At 46.4% G+C, this 16,911-nt stretch overlaps 2 protein-coding genes across 2 annotated transcripts; one reads left to right on the top strand and one right to left on the bottom strand.

Moving 5' to 3' along the window:
* Positions 1-4,117: 4,117 nt before the first annotated feature.
* ELOVL3 (ELOVL fatty acid elongase 3) lies at positions 4,118-8,979 on the top strand. Its single transcript, XM_027851863.1, has 4 exons — positions 4,118-4,385; positions 5,920-6,051; positions 6,574-6,725; positions 7,305-8,979. The coding sequence occupies exons 1-4, from the start codon at positions 4,300-4,302 to the stop codon at positions 7,739-7,741; spliced, it is 807 nt and encodes a 268-aa protein (XP_027707664.1). The 5' UTR covers positions 4,118-4,299; the 3' UTR covers positions 7,742-8,979.
* A 607-nt stretch (positions 8,980-9,586) lies between these two features.
* Positions 9,587-11,895, bottom strand: PITX3 (paired like homeodomain 3). The gene is made up of 3 exons (XM_027851862.1): positions 11,002-11,895; positions 10,623-10,828; positions 9,587-10,180 (listed from the first exon to the last, which is right to left on the bottom strand). The coding sequence occupies exons 1-3, from the start codon at positions 11,117-11,119 to the stop codon at positions 9,587-9,589; spliced, it is 918 nt and encodes a 305-aa protein (XP_027707663.1). The 5' UTR covers positions 11,120-11,895.
* Positions 11,896-16,911: the final 5,016 nt, after the last annotated feature.

The following is a 16,911-nucleotide window of genomic DNA, read 5'->3' as shown; positions in this document are numbered from 1 at the left end:
GTGTGACCCTGGGCAAGTCACTTAACCCCCTTGCCTAGCCAAAAAAAATAAAAATAATAATGATCAACTACTCTGATTAATGCAATGATCTAAGAAAATTCCAAAGGATTCATAATGAAAAAATGCTATCTACCTCCAGAGAGAGAGCTGATGAACTCTGAGTGCAAATGGAAATAGAATTTTCTTACTTTCTTTATTTTTCTTGTCTTTTTTGAAATATGGCAAATATAGAAATATGTTTTGCATGATTTCACATGTATAATTGATATATTGCTTGTATTCTTAGTGGGTGGGGAAGGGGTGAGAGGGAGAGAATTTGGAACTTAAAATTTAAAAAGAAAAGAATGTTAAAAATAAATAAGTTTAAAAATGCTTTCAGTTAAGAATAGTTGAAGACTCAAAATAAATATTCTGCCCATATTTTTTGACTATTTTATTTTTTCCCAATTACACATAAAAACAATTTTTAACATTTGTTTTATAAAAAATGAGTTCCAAATTCTCTCACTCTCTCCTCCCTGCCCCAGTAAACAATTTAACTTAGGTTATACATATCTACACATATTTTAAAAGCCCCCATCTATGGGGTCAGGCTTAAATCACTCCTGAACTTAGCCCATGGCCATTGTCACATCTGAAACACCTTCAGTGAGTCTAAAACAGAACTTATATTTTCCCCAAAACTTAACTTTCTCTATTACTGTCAAGGGCACCACCATCCTCATAGTTCATAGCCTTGGTATCTTCCTTTTCATTCCTTTCACATCCATTATCTAAATGGATTTTGGCATCTAGCCAAATAATGTCCTGTTTACCTCTATAACTTGTTTCCATTTGTTCCCTTCTTTTTATTCTCACTGCCACCACCCTAGGTCAGGTCCTCACCACCTCTCACCTGGATCATTGCAATAGTCTTCTTGTGTGTGTGTGTGTGTGTGTGTGTGTGGCAATTGGGGTTAAGTGACTTGCCTAGGGTCATACAGCTAGTATCATGTGTCTGAGGTTGAATTTGAATTCAGGTCCTCCTGACTCCACCTAGCTGTCCCTGCAATAGCTTTCTTTTTTTTTTTTTTAATTTAATTTTTTTTTTTTGGTGAGGCGATCAGGGTTAAGTGATTTACCCAAGGTCACACAGCTAGTAAGTGTCAAGTGTCTCAGGCTGGACTTGAACTCAGGTCCTCCTGACTCCAAGGCCAGAGCTCTATTCACTGCGCCACCTAGCTGCCCCAATAGCCTTCTAATTACCTAGCCTGCCTCAAGCTTCTCTCCACTCTAATCCATACTACACACATCTGCCAAGGTGATTTTCCTTAAGTACAAGTCTGACCATCTCAACTCCCCTATCTCAGTCAATAAACTGCAGTGGCTCCCTATTCCCTCTAAAATGAAATAACTCCTTTGTCACTTAAAGCCGGCTCTTTCCTACCTTTTCAGTCTTCTCAAACATTACTCACCTCCACAAACTCTATGATCCAACCATACTTTTTTACCTGTTGCTCTTCACATACAACCTCCATCTCCTATCTCAATATCTCCTATGTCTGATATTCTCTCCAAAGTTCACCTTCTGTAAGAGATCTTTCCCTCTCTTTCCACTCCCCCACCCCATGCCCCCCTCTCCTTGGCTTCCCCCAATTACTGGTGTCATCCTCTTTAAGGTTACTTCCATCTATTCTTATATGTACAAGCAGCTAGGTAGTGCAGTAGATAGGACACTAGACCTCATATCAGCAAGAACTAGGTTCAAATCTTACATTTACTAGTTCTATGACCCTGAACAAGTCACTTCACCTGCCTCAGTTTCCTCATCTGTGAAATGAAGATAATAATAGCATGTACCTCCCAAGGCTGTTGTGAGAATAAAATGAGATAATATTTGTAAAAACACTGTGTAAACCCAAAAGGACTCTATAAAGACTAGCTATTAGTTTTGTTATGTATCTTGCATGAACCTGTTTATAAGTATTTTGTCTCTCCTATTAAATGTAAACTCTTTGAGGGAAGGGGCTGTTTTTGCTTTTTCACTGTATCCCTAGGGTTTAGCACATAAGTGCTTCCTAAGTGTTTATTGATCGATTGATTGATTGATTCAACATTATTCTGCAATTTCCCTCTAGGAAGAAGAGGAGGGAGGGGGGACAGGGGCACAGTATTCTCTGTGGTGGGACAGTGTACACAATGAATCTCTTTTTGCCCCAGTACCCCAAGTTCTGCTGGGGTGAGGCAGGTTTATCTATTTGACCATCATCTTCGGTCTTGTGACATCTGATTCTTTATTCGTCTGATTAAGGTTCTTAAGACAGCAAGGGAATCGAGTAGATTGTCTAGTTCAATCCTCCCATTCTACAAATGGAAGTAACTGAGGTACCAAAAAGAGAAGTAATAAGGGAAGCTAGGTGGCACAGTGGCTAGAACACTGGCCCTGGAGTCAGGAGGACCTGAGTTCAAATTTGGCCTTAGACACATAACACTCACTAGCTGTGTGACTCTGGGCAAGTCACTTAACCCCAATTGCCTCACAGAAACAACCACCATAAAACAAACAAAAAGAGAAGTAATTTATCAAGAGTTGCACTGCAGGTTGGTAGCAGAGGACTAGGCTAGAGGCCCTGAGAAGACAAAGTCTATGCTAGAACTCAAGGCTGCCAATTCCTAGTGCTATATTACCTTCTGCTACTCCACTATCTGTCTTCTGTGTTATCATGAATTATTATTTAAATACCACCAAGTCAAGGGCCCCCATCTTATGGTAGAAGAAATCCTGGACTAGGACGTAGAACATCTAGACTGAGCTTCCGTTTGAAATATTGGCTGATCAGTTAGTTGTGTGATCTTGGGTATTTCATTTTCCCTCTTTAGCTTTTTCCTCTGTAAAATGAGGATAATAAACTCTGCCCTTCCTCCCTCACAGGACCATTGTGATTACACATATGAGCTAATCTAGACAGGAAAGTTAAGTAAGATCATGTAACTTTTCACCTGCTTCCTTAGCATTTTCTTCAGGACCCAAAACCTAGTTCAGGACAGCCATGGGGATTAGATTAGATTGGATTGGATTTGCTGGTTAGTAGCTCACTGAGCCTCGGAGAGGTGAGGTAGGGACACCCTGTCCTCTGTGGAACTAGGCTGGCAAGGAGAGGAGATAAGGAGGGGGGCCAATGAGTGACCCTGTTTATCTTTCTCTCCACTGCCTCCCTCCAAGGAGAAGAGAAAGCTTCAGAAATGATCAAAGAAATATGGAAGCTTCATCAACAACTGCCCAGACAACACCACCGACAACCCCACTATTAGTTGCTTCTTCCTAACCTCCCTTGAATCACTCAAAAGAAAAATATCCTTAGTGGCCTGCAGCAGGTACAAAGGGAGAGGTGTAATAAGTGTGATGAGGGGGTTGTAAGGTCTCTTCCAAATCTAAATCCTAAAATCCCAAGAATTTTGGGGGGGTGTTCTAATAGACCCTCCAAAGTTCAGGTACATACTCTTTTTCTGTGGGTGAACTCGGCCAGTCCTAATTAGAAATTTTGCTCATTCTGCTTTTCACTTCCCACCTCCTACCCTTCCCTAGGATGGGCCTCCCCATCCCCGGAAAGCTCTCAATCTGGTCCAGCCACAGGGCCTGCTCAGAGGAAATACATTGCCTTCACTCTCACTTCCTGTCAAACAGGAAAGGGTTAATTCCTCAAACACACTAAAGGGGCCAGAGAGGCAGTAATTAACCCGACGGGGACCCACATGAGGGGTTTTGGATGAAAGGGACAAGCTTGGCCAGGAGGTGTGGGGGTGGGAGGACAACGCAGGCATAGACTGTGAAGACCAGGACACAGACGCGGTCAGTATTCAGGAATAGAGCCTGGGAACTTTGGGAGAGGCAGGGTGAGGCAGGGGCGGAGTAAGAAGCTGGGGCCTCAGACTGCGCCAAGGCGGGGCAGAGTCCAAGTGGTACCTACTGGGGCAGCCAATCGAAGAGCTGGAGACAGGACCGGGGCAAGTGCACGCTCCGGGATTGGGCAACAGCCGGAGGCAGGGTGGGATGCCGGCCTCTGGGCCGCTGTCCAAGTTTCTTGGCAATGCATGCATATATACCTCAATGAAGAGGCGCCTGTGGCGGGGATTTTGCTGCTCTTGAGTGCTTCGCTGTTGTGGGTCTCGTGCTAACATCGCCCCATAGTTCCCGGGGTCATTCCATCTAGGGCACATTAAGTGTAGCAGAGCTTTCTATCTTTGAGTCATTCCCTCAAGTATTCCTCTCTGCGCATCTACTCCCTTTCTTTGCTCCCTCAGGTCCTGCAGCAAATAGAAATGAACGACTCCTTAGAAGAGATGCTTATCCATTCCTACGAATTCGAGAAGCTAGTGAACTTTCGACCCTTGCTGTGTGAATATTGGTGAGTAAAATCCCTTTGCCCCTGTCCGGGGAACAAGCATAACTGAGCCAGGACTTACACTCTTATGTTTTCCTTGGATGCTGGGGAGACAGGTCATGGGGCTTAGGAGAGAAGGCTGGAGAATGATCTCCAAAGGAACTGATTTCCTGCTTCTCTTCCCCTCTCGGAAGCAATTCCCTACTCAGAAGGGCAGGGGCAGGGGAGAAGAATCAGAGAGAACGAACAGAAAGGAAAGGTGGAAGGTAGTAAGTAGAAGTGGGAAAGGACTTTATAACCTACTTGGGAGGCCAAGTTCCACAGAGTGTGTGGGGAGAGAGGGAAGTTCTCAAACTCCACTGCAGCTCTCCTCCAAGGGTTGACTGGACAGACATCCTACCTACCCCCAGAAAGGTAGAGAGGTCCAGGTGAAAAGACCATGTGACACTTAAATGAGATGAAAGATGAAGTAAAAATAAACACTGAGAGAGAGAGAAGGAGAGAGAGAGAGAGAGGAACAACAAGAGCCAGTGGGGAATCAGATTGTATTGATCTGCTTTCCCTTCCCACATCTCCCACCTGGGCTAGTTCTTCCCCTATTCCCATACTCTATCCCACTCCATACTCTCTTCCTCTCACCTTATGTCCTGGGAGAGCCACGTAGTAGATGTGTCCAATGAGGACTGTAGGTGTCTCTGGCTCTCAGGTGATGATAATTATGAGCCAGGCTTAGTACCAGTCCTGATGAGGGTACCTTTTCTTCCCTCTATGTATATATCTCTTCCTGGCTTTCCAGAACTTTATCTTGGAGGACTAGGATTTACTCTATGGGTTTGTGTATGTTTTTCTGTCTGTAAAAATGCATGTGTATCTGTATATGTCAGCATATATGTATATACAACTGTCTGTTAATCTCTCTGTGTGGAGATGAACATGGGGCTGCTAGAAACCAGGGGCTCAGGGTGGGGTTGGTCCCTCTGAGTGAGCAGCCACCCTTCACAATTGGCATTTTGTGCCCTGAATACACCATTGTCTAGGGAACTGGGAAAGGAGGAGATGTCTGCTCTGCTCACTAGTTTTCCTCCCTCAGCTTTCCTGTTCCCATCGATCCCCACACACACACACCAGTGCCTAAATCAGGAAGCAGGAGAGACATGCCATTACCAATCAAAATCTCTGAGGCAGATGGGAGGCTGGTCCTGGCCCTGGCAATGAGGGAAGGAGAGGAATGGATATACGGGTGGTTTTCTTGCCCCAACATAGAGTGCAGGAGGTAAACAAGAAGCCTGGGGACAAACAGCAGGATATTAGTGAGTGTGTAAATGAGGAAGGGCACAAATGAGGAAGGTACCCTCAACATTCAGAAAGGTATAAACAAACCTTGACTCCTTTAGCATCAACTGCCTTCTCTGCCAAATCACTGTGCTACCAGGACCAGGAGATTTTAATTGTCCACATTTCCCAAACCTTAAGCTGGCATTTTTTTGGGAAAAGTCCTTTCCAACCCCAAAAAGATTTCCCACAGTGCCTTAGTAATCCATCTCTCTTACCCTTCCAGGACAACATCCTTTCTCTTCGTCCTTATCTATCTAATGTTCACTTTCATGGGGCAGAGATATATGAAGGACCGAAAAGGCTTCAATCTACGATTGCCCTTGACCATTTGGTCATTCACCCTTGCCATTTTCAGGTATTGTCTCTCAGTCCCATTCTTCCTAACGTTCTTCCATATCCCACGGGTTCTAGACTTCCCTAAGGTTCACCACCTCTATCCCTTGGACCCCCAATCTCCTTTCATCACTAGTGGCCCCTAACCATTTCTTTCCATTTCTCAGATCACAACAAATCTCTAATTCTCCCACCTTCTGGGCCACCAATGCCCAGCACCTTCCTTACCAGGATTCTTTATCCTCTCCCCCACTGTTTCCTAATCCATTTTCCACTTGCCTCTAGGCCTCCCCCACCCTTTAAGTCCCTAATTTTCTAGGCCTTCAATGCTTTCTGAGGAGTTTGCCACCCCTGGAATCCCCACATCTATATTCTCATGGTCTCTGACACTCTCAGAATCCCTTGAGGTTCTCATACCTTTCAGGCCTCTGAATCCCCTGTCCTATAAGATCTTCCACCCTATAAATGGAGATCCCCTTTTAAGTGGGAGGTGGGGTCAGGGACAGTCAAGGAAAAAGGGCTTATTGGCTTTGGGCTATTTCAGCATCCTGGGAGCTGTGAGGACATGGAAATATCTAGGAGCTATATTGATGTGGGGGGGGCTGAAGAGTTCCTTGTGCCACCATGGCTTCATCACTAACCCCACTGCATGCTTCTGGGCCTCGCTTTTTGTACTCAGCAAAATTGTGGAGTTCGGTAAGTTACAGTTTCCACCAGCCAAATTCCTGTGGAAGTCACCTTCCCACCTAGGAATTCCCTAGGAATCCCTTCCCCACTTCCCAGAAATGTTCTCCCCATTCTCAGAAAGCCCCTACCCTGAAACACAGTTTACTATAGTGAAAAGAACATTGGTCTTGCTTTCAAGAAGATCTGGGTTCAAGTTCAGTTGTGTTACACAGAAGCTACCTGTCCCTGAACTTAATCTCTGTAAGCTCCAGGTAATCCATCTATAAAATGGGGATAATAGTACCTGTATTACCTATCTCACATGGCTGTTGTGAGGAAAGTGCTTTGCAAATGAAGTGCTACATCAGTGTTATTATTAAGAGTAAAAGTAATAATAATAGACCTTCTTCTTACCTTGAGATGCTTACCCCCAGAACCCCTTTTCTCATTCTGGGACTTACCCTTTCCTGCTGTTCCCACTTCTCAGGTGTTGTGTGGGAAAAAATGGAACCCAGTGCTATGTGGGGAAGTGGGCAGGTGTTCCTAATGTTCAATGCAGAGGAGGCTTCCCAGTCATGACTCTCACCCTCCCTCTCTTCCCATCCCCAGGGGACACCGCATTCATCATACTTCGGAAGCAGCAGCTCCTATTCTTGCATTGGTTCCACCATAGCACGGTGCTATTGTACACATGTTTTGCCTACAAGAATGGTGGGGCAGGTGCTTACTGTTTCATGACCATGAACTATGGCATACATGCTGTCATGTATTCTTACTATACAGTGAAGGCCCTGGGTCTGAAACCCCCCCAAATTCTGCCTATGATCATCACCACTCTGCAGATCTCACAGATGTTTGTTGGGGCTTCTGTTAGCATCCTGAGCTTCCTCTGGCGCAAGGATTGTGCCTGCCACAACTCTAAGCAATTCCTCTTCTGGACTTTTGCAATGTACTTAGCCTACTTTGCCCTTTTCCTGAACTTCTTTTACTGGGCCTACTTCAGAACTGTTCAAGCCAAGGCTAAGGTCAAGGCTAAGAGCCAGTGAAGTCAGAGATTTAAAGAGTAAGAGAGCCAACTACCCCTCTCCTTTGGAAGGGGACCTTTCAGTGAGGGAAAAGTCCTGAGGGAGGGAATGAAGAACAGGGTCAGGCTCTGGGGATAATTGTGTGATCCCCTGCTAGTCAAATGTGTTCCTGTGGAGGGAAGGGAAATTTTACCAAGATGTGCTCCCTCCCATGCATACACACAGAAAAAAGCCCCATAATTTGATATTTATGTTTTTAATGTGAAGGCCAAAGAGAATGTTCGCTTTTCAGGCCCTTGGGTAAGATGGAGGCTAGGGCTGGTCCTATCATAGAGAAGTAGCCCTGGCCTTCTGAGGTTATTTATATTTCTATTGAGAAATCTTAATTCTTCTTGCTATATTTTAAAAAATTAAACATCTAAAAAATGTGCCTTCTCTCCCCTACTAGAAGTGCTCCTTGGAGTGGGATCTGCTTTGCCCATATGGAAAATTTAGCATGAGAGTTTGGCATCAACAGTTGGGAGTAAGAGAGATATGTGGAGGTCAGCCTAGATGTGGAAATACCCACACACATTTGTATGAACAATAATATATATAGAAACACAGACAAATCTACAGACACTGATGGCCCTTAGCACCAACGATGACTGTGGACAACTCAGAGGCAGTAACTGAGATGGAACCTATCAGAGAAAACACTGGCCATAAGAACAGGGAGCCCACATGTACATACATAGAGGCAAACATAAACACTGCTAGGGACATACACACACAGACAACAGATATAGATAACAGTCACTTAAGAAATGTTCTTTATAGACTCATAGAATATTAGGAGTAGAAGGTAAAATGAGAGAGTGGTACTAGATGAGGAAATAAGTCCAGAGAAGGGAGTGACCCTTGGAAAAAGTGATTCATCAAATTAGTGACCAGTCCAGGACTGGGGCCCTAGAACTTCTGCTTTCTGGTCCTTCAGCCTCTTTCCACTGCACCATACTCCCTCGGTTTATGATGAGGTGACATACATACTCCCAGAGTCACACAAATGCACACACCCTCTATCTTCTTATTTCCACCATCCCCTTGTCTCTGATCCCCTCTGATCTCTGAAGTGATCAGGCCAGATCTGGTGGCAGTTCCCCTTGCGGCCACGAGGTGGAGCCGCGTCCGCATTGATTGTGGCAGACGGAGTAGGCTGGTCCTCGCATGTCTTCAACCTCTGCTCTAGCGCTCCCTGGCCTTGGTCTTTTCTCCCACTAAGCCACAGGTTTCTCTTCCCATTCTACATAAGGGCAAACTGAGGCTTGGAAGTTGGGGCAGGGGAGTGGGGGTTAAATACCTCCACCTAGCGAGGTAGGGTTAGGAGTCCTATTTGGGGGAGGGGTGATGAGAGGATTAGATTATGCCCAAGGAGGCTGAACCCCAGACTGAATCAGCAGGTGGCAGGGGAGTCTCCGGTTTATTTGATTTCTTTTCTTTTCTTTTTAAACCGAGAGGGGGAGGGAGCCGGGGATACCTGAAAGGGTCCAAGACGAGCTGCGCGGAACGTTTGTCCCCCCCCATATATCCCCCGGGGGGGCTCACAGTGATCTAGCCACCCTTCCCGGTCTCAGGCTTGGAGCCACTGTTTCTGGACCTCCGGTTTGTCACTCAGAGTACCGTAGAGACCAGTGGGTGGAATGGGGACTGCCCCCCGCCCCAGTTCTTCCCAGAGAAGAAGTGGTGCTCTAGTCCAGGCGCTGGGAGGGCCGAGAGGGTGAAGCTGAGCAAGCCCTGGGGAACTGCAGTCTTAGGCCGAGCTGATCTGTCCGCTGCCCTGCCCCTGGTGGGCGGGTGGGATTGGCTGGGGGAGGGGGCACCGGCTGCTCATACTGGCCGCTCCACGGCGTATTGGCACGGGCTGAGGTTGGCGGCAGGGGCCGGTCCGGGCACTGCGGGATAACTGAAGGAGGCGTGCTGTTTGGCTTTGAGCCGCAGACTGGCCAGGCTTGAGTTACACGGGTCCCTATATACGTAAGGGGAGGAGGCAGCGGCGGCTGCGGCGGCTGCTGAGGCGTAGGGGCAAGACACCGCCCCCGAAGACACGGCAGCCGGGGCCAGCCCCGCAGGACCCCCGCCCAATCCCTGCAGGCTTCCTGGGCCAGCCACGGCGCCCGCAGCGCCCGCAGCAGCTGTGGGTACCATGGAGGCAGCGGTGGCGATGGAGCCGGGAGGAGAGAACACAGGCTGCGAGGCCAGGGGGCCCACATTGACCGAGTTGAAGGCGAACGGAAAGGTCTTGGCTGCAAGCGGCGGGGCCAAGGCCTTGGGCGGCCAGTTCCCGTAGGAGTACCCGGGGTACAGCTCCTCGTAGGGAGGCACCAGCCCGCCCAGCGACGCCCCGAAACCGCCTTTGCACAACTCAGCTTGCTGGCTCCTCTCTCGCTTCCGCCACTTGGCCCGGCGATTCTTGAACCATACCTGAGGACACGAGGGGACCCGGGGGTCATAAAGGGCAGGTAGCATGGGGCTACCGAGAAACAGTAGAGGTCAGAGGAATTCAGGGTCGAGGGGATACGGAAAATGAGCTGGGCATTGTTTCTAAGGGGAGACAAAACGATGAAAGGAGGCAATGGATCTAGCTTAGGTGAGCCGAGGAGCTAGCTGAAGGTGGGGCAGGGTTAGGGAGCAGGAAGACGATTGGTTGGACCAGGTAGGGTGGAGCCACGGGAGGCGGGGCGAAGCTGGCCATGGGAGGCTAGGTGGGTCCAGGTATGAGTGTAGGGAAGTATTTATTGGTAAGGAGGAATAGGAGGAGGGTCGGGGGAGTGCAGAAGAGGGTTAGATAGGGTAGCGTAGGATAAGGTAGGGTAGGTTAGGGTGGAAGAGAATTGCTGAGGATGGGAAGAGGTAGCCCCCATACCCGAACTCGAGCCTCGGTGAGGTTTGTCCACACTGCAATCTCTTCTCGGGTGCTCATGTCCGGGTAGCGGTTTCGCTGGAAGGTCGCTTCCAGCTCCTGCAGCTGCTGGCTGGTGAAATGCGTTCGCTGCCGTCGCTGCTTCTTCTTTAGGGAGCCATCCTCAGTTGGGGACCCTCCGGGCAATTGAGGTGGGGCCTTCTCCGTATCTAGATGGGAGTAAGGAAGGACAAAGTCACCCTGGCAGGACCCAGGTCCTTCACTATGTCTAGGCCACTGTGTCCTCCTCCAATCACTGCAAGGATCAACCTAGGCCCCAGCTAGCCCCTCACCAGGGCCCACCTTCTATTCTAGGCCTCTGAGCAAAGACCCTCTCACTCACCGCTATGTTCCTGGCCCTTGCAGCTGTGCTCCGGGTGAGGGGGGTGGGGAGTGCCGGCGTCAGACAGAGACAGTGCAGGGCTCCTGGCCTCAGCCTCACTCAGCAGGGCAAACTCCATGGGGCCCAGAGCAGGGTGGCTCTGGAGGCAAGGAGGAAGGGTGGTCAGCAGGAAACCTTAAATTGGCAACCTAGGCCCTACCCCCACCCCACCAGTTACCTAGGCTGTACAGCCTAGGAATCATTCTTGACTCTTCATTCTCAGTCCCATATGCAAACAGTTGCCAAATCTTATTGATTACACTTTTACAATATCTCATGCATCTGTTCCCTTCTCTCTACTCATAATAATCACCCTAGTTCAAGCCCTTATCACTTCTCACCTCCACTATTGCAGTAGTCAACATATTGGCCCTTTAGACTCTTCCCTTTCCAATATCCTCCTTGCAACTGCCAAATTGATATTCCTAAAGCATAGGTCTGACCATGTCACTCCTCTGCTGGAGAAGCTTTAGTTATTCCCTATTACCATTAGGATAAAATATAATCTCTTCTGGCCCTTAACACTCTCACTCCAAACTATCTTTCTGGGCTGATTACATCTTCCCCCTACTCACACACTCTATACTACAGCCAGATTGTGCCATCTTCTGCCTCTGTGCCTTTGAATAGGCCACCCCCCCAATGACTGGAATGTTCTTCCTTCTCATTTCTACCTCTTGGAATTCCTAGTTCCCTTTAGAGCTCAGCTGAAGTACTGTATCCTTCAAGGGGTCTTTCAGATTCCCCCAGTTATCACCTTCCTCCAAATTGCTGTGTATTTATTCTGTATAGATCTTGTATTTACTCCTCTGAGAACATGGTTATTTTCACACAGATATTCTATGGAACATAAACTCCTTGAGGGCAGAAACTGTCTCATTTTTGTATCTGTTGCTGAGCACCATACTTAGTGGGCACTTTAATAAATGCCTGGTAATTTATGAGTTGCACCAAAGTGGGATGCATCAATATTCCTTACTGGTCAAGTGAGATAAAAAGTGATGGCCTTAGGAGGCAGTGGCTATAGTTACTTCCATCTATACCAATGTCTAAGTCCTAGAAAGAAAAGTTTATCCTCAGAGGGCTCTATATGAACACATACACACACACACACACACACACACACATACACACACACATTCAGACAGACATCTGTTGATGTTTCCTTCTCCCTAAATAAATAACTAGATGCACATACAGCCACTATACAAATGGTCTCCCTCCTACATCCACACTAAGAACCTTACCACACATAACTCACACCCCCTGTTGTCTGGATACCCTGGTCTGATTTTACATTTAATGCAGAACAAAATACCCTGTAAGTAACATACTGCACTCTCTTCTCAGTGATCTCATAAATATGTATCATAGGTACACAAGCTACCACAAATATCCACATATATAGTCTATATACAACCCCTCCATGTATGACCCCTTTTTGTCTCCTATAGGCTTTCTTGGAGAAACCATTGTTGGGTTCAACCTAGCTCCATTCAATTCAATTTAACAAACATTTATAAGCATTTATTACATACATTGCTACATTAGAGACTGGAGGACATGAAAAACATAAAAAGAAATATATCCTGCCCTCAAGGAACTTACATTTTACCAGATGGGAAAGCCCTAGGAATTCAGCTCCTAAGGTATTTCTGACCCCAGGACAGACCCCCACATCCATATTGGGCTCCCCTATTTTATACTGTCCTGGAAGGTGACCCCTTAAACTGTGACTTCTTAAGGGCCTTGAAGAACTTATTCTGGTGGGAGGGGAGATTCCCAAGAGGGCATAGGGATTCCAACATCTCTTTATAGGGAAAGGAGTAGGGCATTCTGGGATGATGCTGTCCTGGCAGGAAGTATCAACCTGCCATGTCAGCCCAGAGTAGTAGTGGGGTGTAGTTCTATGCAAAGTTCTGCATCATAGCATTGATATAGTAGACAAGCCCCAATTGAGTCATACCTCACTTTGCTTCCTCTGAATTTGTTCTAAGTCTTTCCTGGGAAGGAGCAGATGGATACTTATGTGCAGATGGTAATCCCCCCTTTCTCTACCCAACTGTAAAGGATCCCAGCTGCCCCTGTCCCCAACACAGTTACATCCTCCTCCCATCATTCTCTGGGCATGCCTGGCCAACAATCCTTTCAGCCACTACTGCCAGCTACCAGTCACTCTCTCCAATCACTACCTATCTTATTCTGTCAAAAGTCTCTCCCTTAACTCATCCCTCTAAGACAGGAATTGGGGGCCAGAGCCAAAACCAGGAATGGCTTCCAGTTTTTCCTGTAGCCAGAGAAAACTTGACTTCACCACTCCATCCTCACCTTCAAAATATCTTTTTCTGTGTCTAGAGAAGTGAGTCTTTGAAACTAGAAGGAAAGAGGGAAAACATGGGAGAGTTGTGGAGGTCAGGGAAGAGGAGAGGTCAGGCAGCATGAGGGCCCTCAAGACCCTCCTCTAGGCCCGTCAAGTCATCCAGAAAGTATAAAGAGAAACCTTTGGATAGTAAAGACAAACCAGAGATGAGCCTTCCAGAAGCAGATTCCAATATCTTTTACACTTTTCTTATCATTTCAACTTTCCTGGCAATTCCTACATACTCACCCATCCCTCCCAAATCTCTAGGTTTGAATATTAGGCAGCAAAAAGAATCTCAACCTTTAGAATAGGTTGAACGTTTTCTTGCCTGGGTACAGTTTAGTTCTCCGAGGGTGAGGATGTGTAGGGCAGAAGGATCATACATTCCTTCTTTCCTTACCAACTTAGAATCCTCCCCTCACCCCCCACCCATTTTTTACCTGAGTATGAGAAGAAAAGAGTATACAAAACCTAGGAGTCCATCTGTTTCTTCCCTACTCCTTGTCTTCTTGATATATCCTAGAATCTAGATCTCCCTTTCCTGGGTACTGTGAGTGGTTAGTAACCACCCTCAGGGTACTGCTGTACTGATAAAGAGCAAGGGAGAAGGGTCCAGGGATGCCCAAATCTCATCTCAGGTAGTATAGTAGGCACTTAGATGGCATAATGGTTAGAGTACAGGACTTGAATTTGAATCCTTCCTCGGACCTTTACTAGCTGTATGACCCTGAGTAAGTCACTCAACCTCTCTGTGCCTTAGTTTCCCATCAGTAAAATGGGGATAATAATAGCATCATACCTCATAGGATTGTTACGAGAATCAAATGAGTTAAGATTTTAAAAGCTCATAGAGAGCGAAGTGAGCAGAAACCAGAACATTGTACACAGTAACAGCTACATTGTATGATGACTGACCTTGATAGACTTAGTTCTTCTCAGCAATACAAGGATCTAAGACAACTACAAAAGACTCATGATAGAAAATGCTATCCACATCCAGAGAAAGAACTATGGAGTCTGAATGCAGATCGAAGCATACTATTTGCTCACTTTCTTTTTTTTTTTTTGCTTTGTTTCTTCTTTCCTGTGGTTCCTCCCATTTGTTTTAATTCTTCTTTACAACATGACTAATATGAAAATATGTTTAATAAGAATGTATATATAGAGCCTATATCAGATTGCATGCTGTCTTGGGGAGGGGAGACGGGAGGGAGGTGGAGAAAATTTCAAACTCAAAAGTTTATGGAAGCGAATGTTGAAAACTAGAAATCAATTAATTTAAATTTTTTTTTAAAGTTTTTGAAAAGCTCATGTAGCTTAAAGTGCTTTGTAAATTCTAGCTATTATTATTAAATGAGTCTTAACACTTCTGGGTCTCACATATCACCATAGGTCTTTGGGCCTTGAATCCTGGGATTTTGTTTGTCTTGGACAATATCCACCTCTATCCCCCAAACAATCTTTCAATCTCTGGGCCTTAGCTTCTTCATATATTTGGGATAGAAGTGGTGAACATGTAGAAAACTAACAACCAGAGAAGAAGAAAAAAAAGAGAAGACATGAGAAACAGAGGCTAACGCTCATACAACTCACAGGGTTCATGTTCACTACAGTAGCTATTCGTATACTTACATGGAGACAGACCTAGTGACATGTGTACACACAACTGCTTATACACACTCTTCTTCATGGATATAAATACACACAACTCAAAGATAAAGGTGCTCACACACAGAAACAATCTCATACACATCTACTATTACATGCTATCATTCATACACAGAAATACTCACTCAGACACTCAAACTCAGACAGACATACCCACATGGAGACACAGCCTTCTCACCCTTGCTCTGTGACAGTGACAGCTGCTTTGGACGTTTTGGAGTCTGTGGCTCTCCCCACTTGGGCCCCTTTCCACCCCATCCCCCAACCCTTCAGCAGGCAGGCTCCAGGAGCTAATGACTCTCCCCGAGGGAAAGGGGAACGTGGATGGTTTGGATGCTGAGCTAGAGAAAGCCTGGTAGACTGTCTGGGAGAAGAGATAGGACTCAGGCGTCACCAAGGAACCCAATGAAGGCAGAGTACTCTTGGCAAGTGGGAAGAAGGTGGGAAGTGACCCCACTTCTCAAGACCCATTTCCCTTCATGTTCCCTGTTCCCTTAGATATTACAGCTACATCTCCGTCCCCATAGTTCCCTGTGGAGGCACAGCCTCTTACTCCTTTAATGAGGACAATTATGGGTTTTGGGAGGACACATTTAGTCTGAGCTCAGCAGTGAATATGTGAATTGTAGCAAACAGTTGAACCTGGAGATAAGAAGTGAGCTAAGAACTACCTCTAGAACCAGGGATGGGTCAGAAGCGTAGCCCTGAGGAAGACAGCCACCTGTGATCTTATCAAGGGGAAGGAGGATAGCAACAGGAAAAGACAGAGAAGATCCTTATGTTCAGAATAAAAGTGAAACTATGAAAAAGAACTGAGAACCCTAGAAAGTGGGCACCTTGTAAAGGAAAGAACAGATTCTAAGCTAGAGGAGAGGGTAGAAACCAGAGCCCCCTAGAATAGGCCACACCATCAAAAGGCAATGAGGGCAAGGAGGCAGGTGGTAATTAGGCAGAACTGATCAATTGAGGGGCAAGGAGGGGGCAGCTTATCATTGGTCTGGGTTAGACACAGGCTGAATGTGAAAGACCCTGCATTTGACAGAAGTCAGGACACATCAGGATTCTGGGAAGTGAGGGACAGAGGACCGAAATCAGGGGTAAGCAGAATTTAGTAGATAAAACAAAATCTTGATGTTTGTGAGTTAGTAGGGGTAAGACACAACAAACAAGTCTTGATGTGACTCAAGATACCACCACAAACATGAGCCCAGAATAGGGTCTTTACCCTCTGCCCCTTTTATACTTTTGGTTGGTGTGGGTGTTTCCCAGCTCTCTGCAGGAGGAAACCGGAGCCAGAAGTAGTTGGAGGCCTATAGCAGGGTTGAGATCCTGCCTGGAGCTACGATTGCAGGAAAGTTCTGAACAGAGAGGGAAGATCAAAATAGGATTCTTTAAGGAGAGGATCCAGACCAGGGGCGGGGAAGCCCGTGGACCTCTAGGTCCTCAAGTTTGGCCCTTCACTGAATCCTTTGCTGAACTCGAGGCCCCAGGTTCCCCACCCCAATCCTGACTGTGCTACTGGTCATCGAGAGAGAAAAGAAAGATAACAAAATATCTGGGGGGCACAATGAGGTCACTGCTAGATCCTGTCAAAGCAGTAGGTCTAAGGTCAGTGAAGTTTTGCTCCCACGCTGGTAGGACAGAGAAGATTTGAACCTGGGCTTATTTCCAAAAGAAAATAACCTTTCTTTCCCTGAAGCCCCAAACAGAGTGATCATAAAGAAGGACAATTATAGAGTTGCAGAGCCATTGTCATTTTGACTCAAATCCTGAAGTCAAGATTGGAAGGATACTTCCTCTTTCAGAAACCAAATGGGAGGAGCTCAAGCTGGGCTGGTAGG

The sequence above is a fragment of the Vombatus ursinus genome, unplaced genomic scaffold (assembly GCF_900497805.2).
Source record: "Vombatus ursinus unplaced genomic scaffold, bare-nosed wombat genome assembly UNPS02009205.1, whole genome shotgun sequence".
In the NCBI taxonomy this organism is placed as follows: Eukaryota; Metazoa; Chordata; class Mammalia; order Diprotodontia; family Vombatidae; genus Vombatus; species Vombatus ursinus.
Note: the sequence above shows the minus strand (reverse complement) of the source record. Positions and strands in the feature narration are given on the sequence as shown.